Source organism: Elgaria multicarinata, chromosome 2 (genome assembly GCF_023053635.1).
Source record: "Elgaria multicarinata webbii isolate HBS135686 ecotype San Diego chromosome 2, rElgMul1.1.pri, whole genome shotgun sequence".
Taxonomy (NCBI): Eukaryota; Metazoa; Chordata; class Lepidosauria; order Squamata; family Anguidae; genus Elgaria; species Elgaria multicarinata.
This window is the reverse complement of record NC_086172.1, coordinates 75033436-75055669: the sequence shown is the minus strand read 5'-3', so window position 1 is coordinate 75055669 and position 22234 is coordinate 75033436. Positions and strand designations below refer to the sequence as shown.

Sequence of the window (22234 nt, the reverse complement as noted above, 5' to 3'; positions counted from 1 at the left end):
GGGTTCTCTGGGCATCACACACTTCTGTCTGGGAAAAGAGGGATAAAATAGGAATTTCTCCTAACTCTCAGATTGTCCATGATTGAATTCAGCAATATATTCAATAAGTACAAGAATAGCCATTTTCTCAAGAAAATGTACACTAAGATTAGCCTAGCAACAGTGGAGACTGAAAATGACCCCCATCCCACCCCATTTGTCTGAAATGGTTAGGACATCACAGCTTACCATCCCTAGTTACTGTGGAAACACTTGCAGCTTACTTCATTGGGTTCTGTCTCTCTGTGTGTGCTTTTTTTGATGGCTCTGTGTTGCCCATCAGTTGCCCAAATCCTGGCAGACTCTTAAGATGAGCAGATTGAAAACTTTTACATGAGAGGAAGTGGGGGGTCTACTTCTCCAGCTACTGAGTAGGACCCTCTTTGTGTGCAACTGTCTCTCCCATATTTCCTGCTCAATCCACAGTCTCCTTTGGCGGGCCACAAAAATCTTGCCTTGGGACACAAAAAATGTCTCTTGCAGGCCACAAAAATCTTGCCTTGAGATAGCAGGCCTTTTGAGAAGGAGTAGATGGTTGCTGCACTAACCTGGGTGGGAGATTGGAGGGGAGGCACTGAGGGGGCACTCTCTCTTTCCCATGCCCCATCTCTAGGGACTATGGGAGGAGGAGTGGGGTGGAGAGCAGAAGGCAAAGAACAGCATCCAGGGAATAGCGTAGGGGCAGGGAACCTGTGGCCCTCCAGATGTTCTTGAATGGCAACTCCCAGCAACCCCAGCCATCAATGGTCAGGAATGATGGGAGCTGAAGTCCAACAACATCTGGAGAGACCCAGGTTGGGGAAGGTTGAAATAGTGGAAAGGCAGTATATACATTCTCTTATAAATATGTTTTATATAAATATATATGTAGGTTGGATCCAAATTTAGTCACTCTTAGAGTAGACCCATTAAAATCAATGGGCCAAGTCAGTCCTGACCAGCTTAATTCCATGGCGTTACTCCAAGTATAACTAAATCTGGATCCAATATATACATACACACAGCTCCCTTTACCTGCCTCAGGTGGGCTCTGGACTTTTGCAGATTCTCATGCCAGCCACTTTATATAGACTAGCTAGCATGAGAATCAGAAAGGTCCAGCGCTCACCTGAGGCAGGTAGTGGGAGCGCTGTGTGTGTGTGTGTTTGGGAAGGACTGACCTTAAAGGAGCTATGTACCAATGTCTCATCCAGGTCGATGACCACACAGATTTTGCTGGCATCTGGAGGCTTGATTTCTGGTAACAGGCATTTGATGGTACCCTGGAGAGAGACACACACATGCATGCAGGATAAAGCATAGAGAGGGCAGGGCAAAGAGACAGGTTGTGAGGGGGAAAGGAAAGGCAGAATCTAGCCTGAAAGACAGTGGGCTGTGGGGTCAAAACATGGGGACATTTCTGCTCTAAACATCCAGGCATTTGAGACAACTGGCTATCGCCCTGAGTGCTCTGGGGAACTGGATACTCTCTTTGTTGAGCCTGTACTGACTCCAAAGTTTCAAGCCAGCCTTAGGAGATGCTGTAGCTGGCTTCAAGGCTTCAATCTCAAGTGCTTTATGGAGCAATAATTAGGAAGGAAGATCACGCCACGCTGGAGGGATTGGGGACTGGAGGATCGTTTTCTTATTCCAAGTTCCCCACTTTGCAAAACTGCATCTGCATGTTCTGCTTTGGGGAGGGGGAGCAGCTGGGTTGGGGTGGATCACACCGGAACACGGGGTGGAGTGGAGGAAGCAAAACCTGCTCCAAAATCAAACCCAGGCATTTGCATTTACACGGCTGGGCACCAGATGTCACTAGCGACAAGGATCAAGAAGCTCTAAAATCCATTCAACTTTCACTACTGGTTGAAAAGAAGCCCTGGGGGGATTAAAGGCTATACAGATCTTCCTGACCTGGCCAGCAACCTAACCTCAGCAGCAACCCCAGGGAATTTGCCACCTTCGTTTCACAACAGGAAGGAAAAAGCAGAACCATCCATTATTGCAGAAGGTGTTGTCTTCCGCCAGCCCAGCGTCCCTAGGCATTAAGCTACAAACCTTGGGAAATGGTAGGAGGAGGGAAAGGCCCAAATATAGCCCTGCAAGTTGGCTTGGCAGATTTTGGGGTGGGGTGGGGAGAATGAGATACAGGACAGAAAAATGGTTTAAATCCATGGCTTCAGATGAAATCGCCTTTCCCTGGTTCTAACCACCTTCACAGAAATTCAGGTAAGATGATGATGAATTTTTATTGCATTTCTATACCACCCCATAGCTAAAGCTTTCTGGCTGGTTTACAAAGATTAAAAACATGAAAATACAGCATACAAAGTTTAAAAATCCTTTACATAAAACAATATACACAAAGACACCATATCTAAAAACAACTTTGAACAGTATACTCACTCCATCCCACAGTGTGCCTTCCAATACAGGACAAAACTCAGGCACTTTAGTGGAGAATTGCCACCTCGCAACCTGAAGACTGGAGACAGACCTTTACCTTTTCCATTGAAGCAGGAGACAAGGCAGCCACATCTCTTCTTGTCCATCCCCCCCCAGTCCTCTCATCTTCCCCCTTCCTTACCTGTGGCACACCTGAGGGCCTGCTGGGCACAGCAGGTGAGGGAAGGGGGCACATGACAGGACCAGTGGGTGAGTAGATACAGACGGGATGGGCTTTGCCTCCCTTGTCTCCTGCCACCAAGGGATATTTGAACCTCACTCCGATGTTCAGGCTGCAAGGTGGAAGCCCCACCAGCACAGAATGCAGGCCCCCCCTTGCTGGAAGCCCAAGAAGGCCATGAACGTGCTCTTAAAAGGTAACTCAGACATATTCAGTCATCTGGAACATGCACTCCAAGCCTCTCCAGCTCCTTGCGAGGTGTGCACAGGCTTCATGCCACATGACTGAGCCCATTAAGGTTTGTAAGAGCTCTCCCCTCGGCAGCCTGGTGTGAACAATTTTGGCACTGACAGAGATTTGCATCCCATCAAGGGGCTCAGGAATGTGGCTGAAATAAAAAAAATGTCATGAGAACAATTGGATGGAGAGAAACAACACAGGGAGAGGGAGAGGGAGAGAGAAAGAAAGAAAGAAACCCCCCCTGCCATCACTAGAGCCCTCAGCGACTTCAGTTGGGTCCAAATCAGTCAGGCATTTGGGCCTACCTTGGTCACCGAACCGTTTTCCTCCACCAGCAGTGGGGCGTTGTTGTTGACGGGGATAGGCTCCGAGTTGTCATGGCAAAGGCAGCAAAAGAGGGACTGGAAGATACTGCGGTTCCTGGGCTTCTTGGAAGGTGATGGGTTTTGAGCACCTGCAAGGAGGGTTGTCGGGTGTGGGAGGGACAGAGAACAGAGGCAAGTGGAAATGAAAAGGAAGAACTCACCTGCTAAATCCTCTTTACCCACCACTTCAATTGCAGAGAGGAATTTTTTTTTGCAGCCCTGTCTCCCACACAGGTGAGATGGGCCACCGTTGCTGCCATGTACTTCCTTGACTCTCCCCTCTGCAAGGTCCAGAGGTGTCCCTTTCCTTGTTCCTTTGCAAGGTTTGGAGGTGCCCATTGCTTCATCGTCGTTTGAAACTTAATATGGCAAAGACTGAATTGCTTGTTTTTCCTCCTAAACCTTCTCCTCATCTCTCATTCTCTCTTACTGTCAATGATGTTACACTTACTCCAGTCAAGGAAGCTCGTAGTCTTGGCTTTATATTTGATTCCTCGCTCTCCTTTATTCCTCATATTGAGGCAGTAGCTAAATCCTGCCGTTTTTTCCTGTATAATATTGCCAGGATTCGATCATTTTTGTCTGTCTCTTCTGCCAAGACGCTTGTTCATGCACTGGTTATTTCTCGGCTGGACTACTGCAACCTACTTCTCTCTGGCCTTCCTTCTTCTCACATCAGTCCGTTGGTTTCTGTCCACCACTCTGCCGCTAAGATCATCTTCTTGGCTCGCTGCTCTGACCATGTTACTCCACTTCTGAAATCTCTTCATTGGCTTCCAATTCACTTCAGAATCCAATATAAACTTCTCCTGTTGACCTACAAAGCTTTTCACTGTCTAGCTCCTTCCTATCTCTCCTCTCTCATCTCACACTATTGCCCCACTCGTGTTCTTCACTCCTCTGATGCCATGTTTCTCACCTGCCCAAGGGTCTCTCCTTCCCTTGCTCGGCTTTGTCCATTTTCTTCTGCTGCCCCTTATGCCTGGAACGCTCTTCCAGAACATTTGAGAACTACAAGTTCAACCTCAGCTTTTAAAGCTCAGCTAAAAACTTTTCTTTTTCCTAAAGCTTTTAAAACCTGATTTTGTTCTGACTTTAATACTGTTAGTTTTACCCTACCCAGTGCCTGTTTACCCTACCCTGTGCCTGTTTGCATTCTCTTCCCCTCCTTATTGTTTTATTATGATTTTATTAGAATGTAAGCCTATGCGGCAGGGTCTCGCTATTTACTGTTTTACTCTGTACAGCACCATGTACATTGATGGTGCTATATAAATAATAATAATAATAATAATAATAATAATAATAATAGAAAGGGATGCAGCAAGCCACCACCTTGCAAAGGCCCCAGCGTCTCATCAGGCGGCACCTAAAACGAGAGCCGTGTGGCCCAAGGTACAGCTGCTTTCCTTTCCTCTTCACATAGGCATGGTTTTAAAGGTGTACATCTGCAGCACTTACATGTACACGCCAAAGCACAATTTGTGCATGAAACGAATGGGTTTTCCACCCGCATGTATGAGAGGGAGACATGGAGCCCTATTGGTTGCGGCTCTCTGTGATAGAGGCACACAGTCAAGAACAGGAAAAGCAGGAAAAGAAAAACAACAACAACAACAACATAAGCATAATGAATAAGTTAACACATCTACACCTGGGGTGTCAAATAGGGTGACCATGTGGAAAGGAGGACTGGGCTCCTGTATCTTTAAGGGTATTTCAGCAGGTGTCATTTGTATGCATGCAGCACCTGGTGAAATTCCCTCTTCATCACAACAGTTAAAGCTGCAGGAGCCCTGCCCTCTTTGTATCTGGTCACTCTAGTATTGCTCCTGCAGCTTTAATGGTTATGATGAAGAGGGAATTTCACCAGGTGCTGCATGCATACAAATGACACCTGTTGAAATTCCCTTTTCTAAGCAACTGTGAAAGATACAGGAGCCCCAACCTCCTTTCCATATGGTCACCCTAGAGCCAAATTCAATTTTGAAGAAGCTCTTGTGGGCTGCATTCCAGCAGTGGGTGTGGCCAAAGACAAAGGGGCAGGGCCAAAATACCAGCCAATTTTAACATAACTCTTACTAAGTAACTAAGCCTAAGGAGAGGCATTTCCACCTTTTAGAATGGGAGGAAAAAGCAAATGGCGAGAGGAAATGGTCATGTCCAGGAGAAGGAGGTAGGGTCATCTGGCGGACCATGGAGAAATGGATCAAGACCCTAGATGGGTTAGATTTGGGCCCACGGAGTCAAGGTTCAACACCCCTGCTATACATCAATAGCTTTCTACCTAATGTTATGGATGTAACTTCAGGCTTCAGCATGTATGCATAATCATTCATTGTTTTTAACTGTGCTGTTTCTTTAACATTGTGCATAAACCACAATGGAAAAAATGGGTGGGGAGGACTGTTTTAAAAATATGTGTGCTGCTACAAGGGAGAAAGAAGGAACCCCGGGGACATCAGCCACAGGTCACCGAAAGCATTCCACAGCAGCGTCATCCAAGCACCTAACTCGGAAAGCTCCCAGGTAGGGCTTTTCCCTGATCTGTTGCCCAGTGGTATACTGCCTTCAGACAAGGAGGCTCCACTTGGCTATCACGGTTAATAGCTGTTGATAGACCCACTCCCTCCCACAGGGGAGAATGGTGAAACAAGGAGATACCAAACATCATTCAACAGCTCTGGCTAGACTGAGGTGGAGAGAGTGAGATTGGGTAGGCCATAGATGAAAAGGCCAGGGATGCGCTTTTCAGGGGTGGAGCCAGTAGAAGGCAGAAGTTCCCAGTACAGTGGACTCTCTCGCTCTGTGTGTGTCTGTGTGTGTGTGATTGGAGGTGGGGCCAGGAGGAGGAGTGAGATAGAATGCTAAGGAACACTGTGAGAGCACGATTGGTGGAAAGAAGACAGTGGTGTATGTGGGAGTGGGACGGAGAGACAAATGGGACAATAGAAGACCCTCTGGGTGTGATAGCTGGGTGGGGGAGAGACAAGGCTAAAAGGCTCTGATCCTAGCTGGCAAAACGAGTCTTCAGGTTTCAAAATACTTGCAAATATTTCCAATGTTCTGGTCTTCCTCAGAACAGAGCCAATGCTCTGCCTTTTATTTAAAAACAACAACAACCATCCCCTCTTCCTATGCATCCTCTCCTATTTCTAGACATATGAGAATTATAAGACACCTCCACCCCATCTTTCTTCTGTCACACACATGCTCCAGGCACTAGGAGAACTGGAAGCTTTTTTCTTTTCTTTAATCATGGACCATCTCCAAGGCTCCAGATTAACTTCACTTTCCCATCTAATCCTTTTGCTGTGAGCAGCTCCTGCACCCTAATCCGGCCCCAGATAATGAGATTCTCGCTACTCTCAGATGCCCTGGATTATAGACGCCAAGGCACTCGGAGGGAGGGGCTGTGAACGAGCAGCGGGGGAAGCCAGACAGACAAAAGGAGGGGGGAATTGGCAGCCCCGCCGCCCCCAGCACCTCTGGTCTAGAGTCACAAACCGCCCCTGTGCAAAACCCAGCTCTGCTGATGACTTTTAAGTCCACTGTTATTCCCGGCTCAGTTCCCTCCTGCTAATCCCAGACAATAAACCCATCTCGGGGGAGCAGCTGGATTTTGCTTCCATGAGATACCCACAAACCACACCTGGAGAGACGCATTACTGTTTCAAGGATAGATGGACAGGACTCAAACCTGAGCAGTGGGAACTAAATTTTCTCCTTGCTCAGCTCCCCCTTTGCCTATCCCACTCTCTGAGCCATGCTGTTTTACAGTGCAATCCTTCACATGTCTACTCAGAAGCAAGTCCCATTGGTCTCAATGAGATTTACTCTCAGGTGTGCATAGGGTGCAGCCTTATTTTCTCCAAGAGCTGTGAAAGCTGGGGGGGGGGGGGACACACAGAGAAAAAAAACAATAGAGGGTGAGGGGACAGCAAAGTTTTTGGGGAAAGACATATTTCCCCCCCATTTTTTTTCCAGGGAGTATTTGGATTTTTGGGGGTGGGGGAACAGTTTGTTTTCCCAGCCCCCCTCCAAGCTTTTACATCTCTATTCTCTGCCTGCCACCACTCCACCCCTACTTACTTACAGCAGCCAATCCCATTCTGAAGGCAACTACAGGGGTTCACATAACAGCATATAGCATCCGAACCACCTTGGTAGGTAAGGCCAAAATCTCATAGCAGCCAACGAAGTAACTTTGGGAGCTCCCAAGTAGGTCTTTCCCAGGTCGTTTGTCCCTGTCATCTGGTGCTCAAGGGTATATTGCCTTCAGACACAGAGATTCCACTTCCTTATCATGGTTAATAGCTGTAGAGGGACCCATTCTCAACGAATTTCTCTAATCTTTTAAAACAAAGCCACCTAAGCTAGTAGCTTTCGCCACATCCTATGGGAATGAATTCCATGAGTTAATTGTGTTTGCTTGATTGTACGCTTATTTATTTGAACTTCACCTTTGACTGGCACAATTGGATGCGAAACACTGGCTCCAACCAGGGCCTTATTCCCATGGGGAAAGGCAGCACTGGTATCTGGTGGGGTGGTTGAACCTGGATAGGCAACCATGATAAAATCAAGGAGTTTCAAGGAGGGATGGGAGGACCAGGGAAGCTTCGGTTCACAGGGATTCTCTAAACTCCCCTCTGTAGCTTGATTCATCTTGCTCGCGTTCTTGTTTCTGACCTGTTTTTCTTCTCTTTTAAATGGGGAAAATTTGCACTTCCATGCACATTTTTCAAAAGTGCGCACTTTCCCCCACTGACTAAAGCATGAAAATGTGTATTTATTTTTGAAAAATGCACATTTTAAAATTCACATTTTTTCAAAATAGGCATTTTTCAAAGGTGATTGCAAGTTTGGGAATTTGTGCACTCCCCCCTCCCCCCCCCCAAATTACATTCTTGTTCCTGTTCAGGACTGGGACCAGGGCTAATTCAAATGATTTGCAAACTGAAATTAAATTATCTACTTCCCCAGTTACAAATAGATGGATCAGCCAGCTACATGGAAACCACAAAGAGGTTCCTTTACACATCTTTACATTGAATTACTACTTCAATAGATATGCAACCACAGTGAGCTGAGCAGAACAAAGCAGACACTCGCTAAAGATTTAATCAGTAACTACAAAGAAGAAGTTAAAAATGGGTGTGAATGCACATACCACTTCAAACTGCAAAGGGAGAGGCTCACATGACTGAGTGTTTCCCTATTTAAAGGGGGGGTTTGAAATCTTTTCTCAAAGACAACTAGATATCAAGGCAAAGGGCTCCAGTCTAGCCTTTTCCCAAACATGCCAATATTCCCTGAGCTAAAACATTTGCTTTTGGTTGGGTTGAGCATTTAGCAATGTCAGCTTCAACCTGCAGTCCGAAAAGGTACACCTCAGTCACGTGTTTACTACCTCAGTGAAGGTCAAACTCTCTGCAGAATTGGCTTGCCACTTATATCCTATAAAGCACTGGGGTGGTTATGTACACAGCAGCCTTGTAAATTAGTCCACAAAAGTTACTAGCCTGTATATATTTTTACTTGCCCGCTGGGAGATGGCAAAAGAAGAATGGAGAGCTTCATTTCTATACTGGGGATAGAAGAAGGAGCTTGCCTGGTCTGGCAGCCCACTTGGATTCTACGCTGGGAGTGGAATAGAGCACTCCATCCATCCTCAGCCAGTCCATTCACTCGCCTGCATGAAATTCTTGATTGCCTGTGGTGACCAGGCGAGTGCTTAAATACAAGACTGGTATAGAGTGTAACATGGATAGGCAGAAGGAAGAAGCAGAATCCCCCCCCCCTCCATCCACACTCTCCTTCCCTCCTGACACCAAGTTTGGGTTACTTTTGAGCAACTTTTCATCATTTCAATCACTCTGAGGCTCCTTAACAAGAAGTAACCCCTGCCAGGAGAAAAATCACTTTTTAAAAAGCGATTTACTGTGAAAAACTAGAGGAAGATTCATCTCCCCCTCTCCACCCCTACTGCACTTTAAATGCCCCCGCCCCTGTAGCAAGCTGCCACTGGGAAATGGCAGGACCCACATTGGGTTTTATTGCCCCCATATCTACTTATGCCCTGAAAACTAGCATTAAGGTGCCGACACAGTTCAGACATCACAACCAACTGTGCTAATCATAGTTAAGAAGCCACACTGTGCTTTGAGCTTCATCAAGCAATCGAGGGCTTAGAGCTGCTTGTCGGCTTTCATTTCCCATCTGCTCAGCACTGTAAGTTCACTCCTGCTTTGGGAGTATGGTCTGGAGTGTGAATCCAGACAGGAAGAGCAAACCACAGTTAGCAGAAACCGTGGTTTGCAAACCAGCTCCAAACCATAATATGATATTCTGGTTTGATGGCCCCTTGCAAATCATAGACTGTTAAGCTGGTGTAGAGTCAGATGCAACTCCAAACCATGATCTTACTTTATGTCTCAACACAGCTGATGCCTTTACAGGGGATCAGTAGGCTGCATTGCCCACTAGGAGCTAAAGTCCTGCCCCCCCCCCCGCCAAATTTGCCTGCAAAACCTGGCAGCACATCAACTTAAAAATAAATAAATGTGATTTTGCTCAATCCCACCATGCCTTGCTCCAAAGCAAAATCACCACCTTTTTTGTCACTGCTGCTGCACTGCCAAATTTGGCAATTCAGTGGCAGGAGTGTGCAGAAGCCACAAAAATGGGCAAGGGGGGGGGCTGCAAGTGGTCCATGGGCCATGTGTTTCCCACTCCTGCTTTACATGAAAAAGACGGGTAAAATAGAAAAATAACAGTGGTAGGAGGAACAGCATCAATCTGTTCTAGTTGCATAAAGTTAATACCAGCTTCCTGCCGTGAGAGTTCTGCATCATGTCAGTTTCCACGTTTGTCTTTGAAAGGTGTTACACAAGTTGCCTTTCAGGACAAATGTCAAAAGACTGAGTGGCGGTATTGGACATGCTGACCCAAAGGTGACAGGTTGTCCCAATGCCAGCGTATTTGCAATCTCAAGAACTGTTTGCTTTTGTCCACCCAGTCACCATCATGGAATTTGGCCTGTTGCATTAAGTACACCATGTTCTTCGATTGGCAGGTGTACATTGTAAATGCACATGGGGGAAATATCCCGCTTCATGTTTAATCCTCATTTCTTACACACACAGAGAGAGAGTTTTTGGTTTGTTTTTTGACTGTCAAGGGTAATAGGAGGAAAACAACATAATCTCATCTGAAATATAATAATAATAATAATAGCAAATAAAAATAAATATGTGAACCAAGGTTTGCAAACCAAGAGGGTGAGAAATGCAGTTTCAGCTAACCACCTATTCAGCCTTAAAACAAAAATACTGAGGCCCAGGGTGCTTAACATGAATACAAAACACCAACTAAACATTTGCTGGGGGCCAAGCATGAATACTGAACAGTGCTGAAGCCCAAATGCAAGGCAATGCATTAGCCACTTGCCAAACACTGCAAAATAGTCACCAAGCCCAAGATCAGCACCTCTGATACCCCATCCTGGATGGTCCTGAAACAAAATCCCAATGGCACATTAGTGATGCAGGAAGAAAAACTGAAATAGACACCTGATAATTCAAAGAATCTCCTGTGAATACTGAACCCCACATCTGATTTCCCCACCCCACCCTACCTCAAACCGATCAAACTTGGAACAGGACGATGTGCATGTACTGAGCATACACTGAGTCTACCTAGGCTGGATAACAAAAGGACTTGAAAGCATCAAATTCGCCATAGAGATGCTACAATAACTAGGGGGCTAGAATGGAGGAGGTGGTGTACCATTCATGGGAGCTTCTATTACGCGCTTCCTTTCTCACTTGAAAATCAGAATGCCAATGCTCTTTGCAGTAAGGGTGCAGAACCTCTTTCAGCCAGAGGGATGAATTCCATTTTGGAGGAGATGGGGGGGGGGCTGCATTCCAGAGGTGAGCAGGGCTGAAGACAAAAGGTGTGGGGTCAAAATACCAGCATATTGTAGCTTAAAGTTCTTACTGCCAGTAACTAAGTGATAAGAGAACCATTTCAACCTTTCTGAACAGGGAAACACTGCACAATCATCAGCAAACCCACAAATGATCTGGGGTTGAAGAAAAGAAGGAGTGGATATCTGGGGAACTTCAGAGGACCAGACTGACGCCTCAGATTTGGCCCCCGGGGTGGAGGCTCTGCACCCCTGCTTTATAGCTTAGCATCATCACAGCACAACATTTTCCTATTTAATGTCCCCAAGAAACCATTCCACCAATAAACTATCCATTGATGTCCATTTCACCAATAAAGCTTCAGCCTTCCCCAAAAAGTGACGTTTCAACTCCTATGGATTGCAGAGCTTTTCTGAGCCCTGCATGAGAAGATCAAGAACCACTCTGAAGTTTCGTCACTCCTCCGGCCAAGAAGCCATTCAAACATTTGAATCAATAACCAAACTCAGTTCAGCATTAAAAAGAGAGAGAGGTGCCAGGAGCAAGAAATCAAAACTGAGGCTCCACCACAGATTTCTTCTCAGAAGAATTACACTGGCAAATTATGTCACCACAGTGAAATATGCAAATCTAAGACAAGTGTTCATTGAGCACAGAATGCAAAGTAGGCGACCACAAAGATTCCCTAGAACACAAAGGCTTATACTTGCTCACCAGCCAGAGTGGGTTTAAAAAAAGGAGGGGGGAAGGAGTCTGTCTTTACAACTTATGCTTTACTTTACAACCGTCCTGCCCATCTTCCTACCCACCAAGCTGAGCAAAGCCCTACCCCATGGCCGGTGGTGCACCTCCTGTACCCCTCGGTCAAGCCTTCTGATTCGCTGCACTTCCTTGGCACCTGGCAAAGCCACTTGCTTGGTGGGCAGATAGGCATTGCATAAGAAGTGTCCTGCTGGATTCGAAAACCCACCTAGTCCATCAATGGTCCATCTGGTCCAGGATCCTGATTTCTACTGTGGTTAGTCAGATGCTTCTGACTCCCTGCACGGAACTCCCTGCTGTTTTTTCTGATTGGTGATAACAGTGGGGATTCCTCCAGGGGAATCTTGGAGGCTCAGTCCCGTCACCTGGAGGAAACCAGGGAGACTTCCCGGGCCAGATTAGGCTCACGAGCTGGAGGTTTCTCTCCCATGTTATAACTGATGGGGTGATGCAGCAAGTCCACACAAGCACTCAGTTGGTCACCAGGCAGTTCCAAGTCTTTTTGCAGGATCCCGTTCGAGTGCAATATTAACATTACGATAGCCATGCCTTTAAAAAAAATGACACGGTCATACCAAGGGTCATGTGATCTGGCACTTTGATGGGAGAAGATATGCCTGCCAAATCTCCTCCTACAATGTAATGTCTAAAGGCAGTCCAAGGCCAAACAGAGAAGAGTCCATCCTCAACAACCCCCTTCCCCAAGCCAGCAAAATATACGCTATTTTCCCTGCCTATACATCTTGCAACATTGACTGTGCATGGATGTGAGCAGCATGAAGACATTTCAAGCTTCACATTCTTATACATGCAAGGAAAGGTTCAGATCCCTGTGTATGGTCAGGGTCTGCACCTTAAATCTGTTATTCAGGAATACAAGGAGATGCATGATACATTACTGACATGCCTGCACTAGGTCTAGTCTGATGCTTTCCTAACAAATGATCCAACTAACAACATGAAATGTGGGTATTCACATGCAGGCGTGCTTATGAAGTAACATGACTCACCAACCCTGTTCAGACAACATGCTAAGCCATGGTGGTTAAGCATTTTGAGCTAAACATTATGGATTACTGTGTCATGTGAACCATTCCTAATCATGGTGGCTACGTAATGATGACTTAAACACACTCACTCACTATTTACTGCATAAGGGTTAGCAGCCTAACCAAGGCTTAGCGTGTTGCCTAAAGATGACCACAATATTCTTCCTCTTCCCGCCCCCCAAAAGGGGGTAGGATCATATGAATCAGGCTGTGACATGGATAGGCCTACATATGGAAGACATGTGTCACACATTACCTGGGTACAGAGGGGAGGGGAGAAGCACATACCCACTTCCCCACCATTTGTATCAAGTGAGATCATTGTCAGATCTCACTGAAGGGAGTGTCTCTTTCATAGTGAGAGCCAGTGTGGCATACTAGTTAGAATGTTGGACTGGGACTATCTGGGTTCTAGTCCCCACTCAGCCATGAAGTTCTCTGGGTGACTTTGTGCCAGGCACTGGTTCTCAGCTTAACCTCCCTCACAGGGATGTTATGAGAATAAAATGGAGAGGAGGAAGGCCATATAAGCCATCGTGGGCTCACTGCAAGAGGGAAAAGGTGGGATAGAAATGTAATATATATAAAATAAAAATAATGAGAAGCAGCTTATTCTAAAACAACCAACCAAACAATCAACTTTCATGAGACCCCAAATCAGTTGCTTGAGGTGGCCACCTTACACTGCCTAATGGTAGGGCCGGCCCTGATGTTTCCCCTACAAAGTGGCATCACCCAAAGAGCCCCCTTGGTCTTTCACCCTCCTCTCCATCCCTGTCCTCCCCTTGACCCTCAGCGTTAATCTATATTGCAGGCCCCCAGAGTCCCTTTACATGGTGGCAGCTTTGAGACCTCACAAGATTTCCCAGGCTAGGAAAGGCATGTGGTCTTCATTCTCATGGGAATATTCCTGTATTCTACGCAAAAGAAGAAACTAGATTTGTGGGCCACAGACCTTCCAGGGTCAAGAACGGCTCTGGCTCCCCAGCCTCCCAACCAATCTAACTGCAGCCCCTATTCTGTCATGGAATGCCAGGAATTCATGCCCCACAGCCAGGATTCCTAGGAAGGCAGAGGGTGGTAGAGAAGCAGTGTGTGTGTGTGTGTGTGTGTGTGTGTGTGTGTGTGTTGTTCCTTGAATGTATAGGGGTTCCCTCCTGTTTGTTACTTATCAAATTTGGAAACGAAAAGAGACACTGACACCCACAACATTCTGGATTACAAGATTATCGTCCACATCCAGCTTGATCTCTTCCTGTCCTTTTTTCGCCAGTGAAAATAACCAGAGGTCGTTACACTAGGCGATACACAGTACCCCCTGTGATGTTTTGGAAACACAAAGGTTGGATTGCTGAGGGATGAGGTGCAGAGGTGCACTGCAAGTCTTGTGGGAATGTGGAGGTTGCAAATGTCCCATGGGACAATCTGTGTACTCCCTTGCTGCTCTACTCACATCTAACAATAGTGTGACTTTGTATTTTAAAGACGGCATTTCAAATATTCAAAAGACTTCATATAAATTCTTTCAGTGACCCTTATAACCTTCACACCAGGAATACAGAACCAAAAGAGCATCCAGGCCTTCATGGGCCATGTGATGTCATTGCGGGCATAACCATACACGCACAATGGCATTTGCTCCCTGGATCCTCCACCCAGGACTTCCCAGTTAGGGAATCCCTGTGTGGAGCAAAGCTGAGCTGATGAGTTCCCTTCACTCCTCTGGCAGAAGGGTCCCATCCAGCTGTACCCGGGATTTGCCTGCCCTGTCTCCTTCTTCTATAGGGAAAAGAGGCAGAGCACATATAGCTAAACTGGGCTGGGTCCCCTTCACTCCTCAGCCACTGGGGCTTCCCTGACTTAGATAACAGCTCATGGGGACTCAAACAAGGATCTAAAATGCTGACTTGCCTGGGAGAATATTTCCTACATGCTGGCTGGGGGTGATGGGAGTTGTAGTACAACACAGCTGGAGCCCACGGGGTTGGGAAAAGTTGTCTTAGAGGGACGATTGTGTGATCTAGGGCTAAGCTATACATTACACGTAACTGCTAGCTACTTCTTTCCTTCTTTGTGTGTGTGCGTGTTTTTGTTCCTTACTCTAAACTTTAAAGTAAGGACAGGGAGTTTAATCCGGATTGTGACCCTAATATGTTAGCTAACAGCATATAACTGTGCTGCTAAGAAAAGCTGCAATCACTGTTTAAATAACAATTACGGACTGTATAGCAGCTATACATCCCTTCATTTTTATTCAAACAACGATTAAAGCAGACTTCCCCAACCTGACACATTCCAGATGTGTTGGATTGAAACTCCTGTAAATCCCAGCCACTATGGTCCAAAACATCTGCAGAGCACCAGGTTGGGGAAGGTTGGCCTAATGATTTTTTTTTTTTTTTTTTTGGCCAATTGGCAAACAGGGAAATGCAAAAGATGAGAACATAAACCCTTCAACCTGCGGTAAGCAAAAAGGACAGTTATAAGATTTGAGCTTAGATAGATAAAATGTCACCCTCAACATTATCATGCAGAAACAGATGGAGCAAGTTGGCATTTCTAGTTATTCCGTATTGGGCCTTGGACAAAAATGGGGGGTGGGGAGGCAGGAAGAGAGGGGGCGTTTGTTTCCCCCTGAAAAGGCACACATGAACTGCACTGCACTTGGTCACTAGGCAGAAAACATCTCCTGCAAGTTAGGCTGAGACAAGGAAACTAGTTTCACTGGTTACTCAATTAAGGGTCCAAAACACTAACTTGCCTAAGGCATTATTTCCTACATGCTGGTTGAGGATGATGGGACGTAAGAACATAAGAAGAGCCATGCTGGATCAGACCAAGGGTTCATCTAGTTCAGCACTCTGGTCACACGGTGGCCAACCAGCTATTGACCATGAATCACAAGTAGGACATGAGTGCAAGAGCACCTTCCCGTCCATGTTCCCCAGCAACTGGTGTACATAGGCTTAGCATCTCTGCTACTGGAGATAGCACATAGCCATAAGGACTAGTATCCATTATAAGAGTTGTAGTGCACCACAGCTGGAAGCCACCAGGTTGGGGAAATCTATTTTAGAGGGAGAATTGTGTGACCTAGGATTAAACTACACGGCACATATAGCTGCTAGCTACATTTTCCTTCCTTCCTCTAAACTTTCAAGTAAGCATAGGGAGCCCAATCTGGATTGGGACCCTATTATGTGGTGTAGGGGGGTTTAACTTGTCGCCCTCACTATCCAGATCAAAGGCCCTGCACCTGTAATTTTCATTGCCATAAAGAGAACTATTTGTAGCCAGTAGCTACATCTTCAAAGAAACATGCAGTTTGGGTTTCAGTGGTTAAGGCAGGCACACGCTCCCTAGGTCTGGCAGCTGTAGAGCAATCAGCTCTGAAGGTAACTGAAGACCATTCATTGTTCTCACCCTAGTTTCTTGCCCTTTTAAGAATACTCCTAACAGGCACCCTCAAGTCTGAAAAAAAAGAATCCACCACAATCAAACCAGACCTGCCGCACAATCCTAAGCATGATTATTCAGGAGCAAGCCCCATTGAACATCTTTTGTAAACTACCCAGAGAGCTTCAGCTATGGGGCGGTATAGAAATGCAATCAATCAATCAATCAATCAATCAATCAAGGCCTTACTCCTCAGGTAAGTACGCACACTGGATTGTAGGCTTAAGCAGTTTTAAGTTTTGTTCCACTCAGTATAGGAAGTTCAGAGTACACTGAATTCTTCCCACCAAATCAGTGGGTCTGTGTTTGACTTGGACTGGATTGCACTCACCATATATATCAGGGGTGGGCAAAAGGTAAGATTGGGATCAACAGGTAGGCCTCTGGGTGATTTGAAGTGGATCAGCAAGGACCCACTTCAACAGCTATAACAAAATGACACACCCACTCAAACTATACTGCTGAACTAAAGAAAGGAGGTGGGGCTGCCCAGCCTTAATATACATAGGCCCTATACAGAAGACACCTTAAACCATGGCTTTAACCATGGTGAACAAAGCAAAAAAGCCTTATTCACTGTGGTTAAAGCCATGGTTTAAGGTGTCTTCTGAATGGGCCCATATTTACCAAAAAAAAAAAAAAAAAAATCTAGTGGTTTTTTAAAAAAAATGAATTGCCCAACCATGAAAGACAATGGCAGTATCTGGATACTCCTCTAGTTCATAGCCTATGTGGGATTTTTGTGGAAGCAAGCAGGGGTGGAAACCTTTCCTACATTATGGTTTTAAGATGCAGAAATGACTGCAGGGGGTGGAAGAGGAGGGACCCACACATGACTTGAACATAAGGACTTTCTGATAAGTTAATATTTATAGTGAGTTGCTTTGGTTACTGTGGGAAAGTGGCATACGAATAAACTAAAATTTAACTTACTTATGTGGTTGTGATCTTTACAACATCTCTATTAGGTAAGTCAGTATTACCCCCTCCCCCACTCCCATATTGCAGATGGGAAGACTGAGGTAGGGAGAAAGAGAAAAAGAGAGAGACAGAGAGGCACCACCCTAGTGGGTTCATGGCAGAGGTGAAATTTGAACTGTGGAATTCCTGATTCATAGCTCAGTCCAAAGTACTGGAGTCCAGAGGTCTACCACAATTCATTCTCTAAGCAGAAGATCACTAGAAGCTGGATCTGCGGGGAGGGGGAGATTACAAAAAGTAATCCAGGGGACTGACAGAACAGTTGATCAGTGAGCTGCTGAAGCAACATGACTTCTTCAGCCTGCTGAAAAGCAGGTTAAAAGAGGTGACTTGATAAGAACGATTCAGCACCTTCTGAAATGGAGGAGAAGAGAGAGAACTGGGCATTGATATATTTTTTCTTAAAATACCTCTCTGGTCAAGCAAGAGGAAACAGAATAGGAATTGAGTGGGAATTTTAAAACATGGGCACTTCCCCTTTGCAATCCACAAAGTCCTTCATAAATGCAAAACAAAATCTTTGGGATGGGCTGCTGCAGACTGGGGCAACCTTCAAGAAGAGTCTCTTTGGCCTGATGAGGCTCCAGTCCCATTCACAAAACGCCGTTGGCTGTCCTGGGAGAGGTCACAATCAGGTTTGGTCCTAGCCTCTCTCCTAATCTCACTACTACAGACTTGGCTCAGCCCTATCGGAAACCGGAGTCGCCTTGGCAGTTCCAGAGTCAAAGACAAGAGACTGCAATCAGGGAGTTTTTGTTAGGTCCTATGTTGTTGTGACATTTAGAAGCAGAGCCAATCCTTCCAAATAGGTAAGAGTCCCTAAAATAAAAGGGCTTTTGGCAAACTCAAGGTAAATTAATACACACACACAACCGCCTGTCACCAGCGATGTTTGCTTTGGAAGCAGTTCTTCCTTTTCGAGCCCGTCGCCTATGAAGTGTTCTCTAGGCCAGGGTAGGCAACCTGCCGGCCTCCCAGTTTTCCGACTACAATTCCCAGCAGCCTCAGTCAGTTTGGCCAACGGGCAGGGATTTTGAGAGTTGTGGTCCAAAATATCTGGAGGGTATCTGCTTTTGACCAGCCTTCTCCAACCTGATGCCCTCCAGATGTTTTGGATTTCAACTCCCAGGCCATTGATCATGCTGGCTGGGGCTGATGGGAGTTGAACTCCAAAACATCTGGGGGGCACCAGTCTCAAGAAGGCTGCTCTGCACTCTTCCGTCCAATAACATGGAAACCTGAATTGTCCATCTAGTCCAATATTGCCAACTCTGACTGGCAGCAGTACTCCAGCAAAGATGTGGGTCTTCCTCATGAACCACTACCCAGGATCCTTTGAGCTGGATACTCCAGGGGTTAAACCTGGGACCTTCTGTATGCAAAGCAGGTGCTCTACTATTGCCCTGCAGTCCCTCCCCTCTCTATTTTTCATTTCCACTCCAGTCTTTTCAGGAAAGGGTCAAAGCTCAGTGATGGAACATGTCTTGGATTTGGATGCAAACGCATCCAGGTCATCTCCTGGCATCCCCAGGTAGGGCTGGGAAAGACCCAGAACTGGCTGTACCATTAGACAGAGTGAAGCAATGGCCTCAGGCAGCAGATTTTGGCAGTCATGAAAAGGCTGAAAATGGTTATTTAATTTATTTGATTATTATTGGAGTTTAACTGCCAGGGATGGGAAAAGGCACTTGTGGGATGTTCTGCCTCAGGTGCCAAAACAATTTGTTTGGGCATGGATACTAGGCACTGTGACTTGGGGTGGGGGAGGCACTATTGTCTGTTCCACCTCAGGCAGCAAAAGGACTTGGCCCAGCCCTGGAAAAACCCTTGCGTGAAACCCTAGAAAGCAGCTGCCAGTCAGTGTCAACAATACTGAGTTAAATGGACCAAAGGCCTGGTTCAGAGTAAATCAGCTTCCTAGCTCTAGTAGCACATGGAGAGTGAGGACTCTCCCAACACTTCTAAACCCCACATGTTCTAGCATGGCCTAGCACAATTTGTGGCTCTCCAAGCCAAACGCTGCCCACCACCCACATATAGGGACTCAAGAAGCCTCCAGTCCAGGTTGCCTGCTCAGAACTTACCATAAGAACATAAGAGCCATGCTGGATCAAAACAGGGTTCCTCCTTTTGAATAGGGGATTGGACTCGATGGCCTTATAGGCCCCTTCCAACTCTACTATTCTATGCTTCTAGGGTTCCAGCTAGTCCAGCACTCTGTTGACACAGTGGCCAATCAGCTGTTGACTAGGGACCCACAAGCAGGACATGGTGCAACAGCACCCTCCCACCCATGTTCCCCAGCAACTGGTCTATATAGGCTTACTGTCTCTGCTACTGGAGGTAGCACATAGCCATCAGGACTAGTAGCCATTGATAGTCTTCTCCTCCAGGAATTTATCCAACCCCCTTTTGAAGCCATCCAAATTGGTGGCCATCACTACATCTTCTGGTGGTAAATTCCATAGCTTAACTATGCGCTGTGTGAAGAATTCCTTCCTTTTATCTGTCCTGAATCTCCCACCAATCCTAGTTTCCCCCACCCTAGTGCCTTCCAGAGGTTTTGGATTTGACTTCCATCAGCTCCAGCCAGCATGGTCAATGGTCAGCAGTCCTGGGAGTAGTCCAAAACATCTGAAAGGCACCAGGTTGGGGAAGGGTGGTCCACACTGACTGGTAGCTGCTTTAAAGGGTTTCAGAAAGGACTGTGTTGCAGACCTACCTGTAGATGCAGAGAACTGGTGGGATGGGATGCATTTGCTTTGACGGTTCTCAGGCAGCGCATGCCTTCCCAGCCACTCCTGCTGAGACATAACTCTCTGCTCTTGTTACCCTTAAGCTCCCACCCGGATTAGTGCTAAAAGGAAGAGAGGTTTCTTCCCATGGCCATCCTAAAACCCATCACAACCAAGACAGGCTTGGTCTGACCCATCAAGCCAAACACACAGCTCTAGCCATTTATTGTCACTGGCCAGGTACACAATTACACTAACCTCCACTAATTTGTGGGGGAAGAGATTCAGGCAGACAAACATAAACAGAATGAGCTACCACACATGATTGTAGGGGCAGCATTTGGCTTGAGGAGTTGCACCTTGTTGGAGATGTCCCTTAGGACATTTCCCAGCTCAGATGTTTGAGTGGCCTACCACAATTACACAAACATGCACAGCCTTAGAAGCTGCCTTATACTGAGAAAAGACCAGTGGTCCATCTAGCCCAGGATTGTTTACACTGGATGGTAGTGGCTCTGTCTCACCTATGTTCAGCCAGAAGGAATGCCAGCTTCCCCTGTACCAGCGTCTTTAAAGACCTGACATGCAGAAATCAAGTGGTGGAGATCAGGCCGGGAAAAGCATACCTGCTCAATTTCTCTATGTCAGGCTGCCGTTAAAAGAAAAAGGAAGAGAGCCAGTTAAAAAGATGGCTAAAGTCAGATGAGTCCACATTTGACACGGCAGTGTGGTGGTGGTGGTAGGGGGAGAGAGAGCAGCATTCCTTGCCTCTTGGCCATTAAAGCATCTGACCTGTGAAATGTCCTGATTTCTTAGGGAAAGCCCTCAAATGTCCTAACCCAGCAAGTAAGCTCCTTCCCTACAGAGCCAATATCTCCAGGAAGCAGTGGGAGAAAATCTAGGCCAGCTAGCAAATCCATAACCCCCCTCCCCTTTGGCCGTCTCCCTTACCCTACACTCTAGAACAATGTTTACAGCTCTCTCAGCACCAAGAGGGGGCACAAGCAATTGCAACTTGACACAGCCACCTCAGCGCAGCTCCTTCACTGTCACACTACAGCAGGGATGGGGAATCTCTGCCCATTGGCTGGTTGTGGCCCTCAAGGGCCCCCTGTCTGCTGCGCAAGCTGTTATCTCTCATCCCAGATCAGAGGGTGTTTAAAGGGAATCAACCTTTAAATATCCTGCAAAGAATCTGTAGTGACTCCAGAGTGTGCACACCTATCTCACCTAGAAAGAAAGGAAAAGGTGGTGCGGGGTGTACACCAAGGAGCAGGAAAACACTGCTTTTACTCCCAAGTCAGGAAGTCTCTGGTTTCCAGCAAGTGAAGAGATCAACCCCAAGTCTCCAGATAGCTGTTTCGTCAGTCAACACATCCAGCCTATGTACCCTATCCAACAGATCTGGCTATGTATCCAAGAGCTCTATACAGATGTTTGTTTACTGACACCTGGCACAATTCTAAGTGCAACACGGACTCCTTCGTAGTTCTTCTGTCCCCAGTAACAAAGCAAATCCCCCATTGCAGCAAACAGCCAATCCACCCACCCTCGCAAAAAAAATCACAGATGCAAACGGCAATTTCAATTTAAAACAAAACAAAACTCTTTCTCAGAAGAGCATCGCCTGACCAGGAGAGAGATATGCACTCAGGATATGGGGAAGGGAGGGTTCATAAAGGACACAGCTTGCATCTCCCTAATAAAACCTGTTGCTGGACTCCCTCAGTCTCCCCCGATAAAAGCACAGGCAGAGAACATGGGATAAGGGCTGTGAAGCTGCACTACCCAGAATATGCATAGAAGGCAGGAGCTTCTTCCTCCACTCTGCCACCCCCGCAAGGAAATAAAGAATCCAATGAGTTACGGTGCCAAGCGAGACTGCTGGGCAGCCTCCAGCCATGGGGTGGGGTTGAATTATTTTGAAAGCATGCACTGATTTTTCAGCAATACACACAGACAACACAGACACGCGTGCAAAGCGATGCACCGGCGCCTCAGCGTCCCGGGGGCAGAGCTGAGCTTGACACGGGTTGGAAAGTGCGTGTGTATTTGCCCAACCACG

General features: G+C 46.5%; 1 protein-coding gene across 2 annotated transcripts in view; it reads right to left on the bottom strand.

The window, feature by feature from the left end:
• The window catches only part of CTDSP1 (CTD small phosphatase 1), a 35324-nt gene that overhangs the window by 11855 nt on the left and 1235 nt on the right, over nt 1-22234 (bottom strand). For both annotated transcript variants that reach the window (XM_063116750.1, XM_063116749.1), the window contains exons 2-3: nt 3193-3341; nt 1200-1301 (exon numbers count right to left, since the gene is read on the bottom strand). In XM_063116750.1, coding sequence (XP_062972820.1) covers nt 1200-1301; nt 3193-3341 — 251 coding nt within the window. The remainder of the gene's footprint in view (nt 1-1199; nt 1302-3192; nt 3342-22234) is intronic.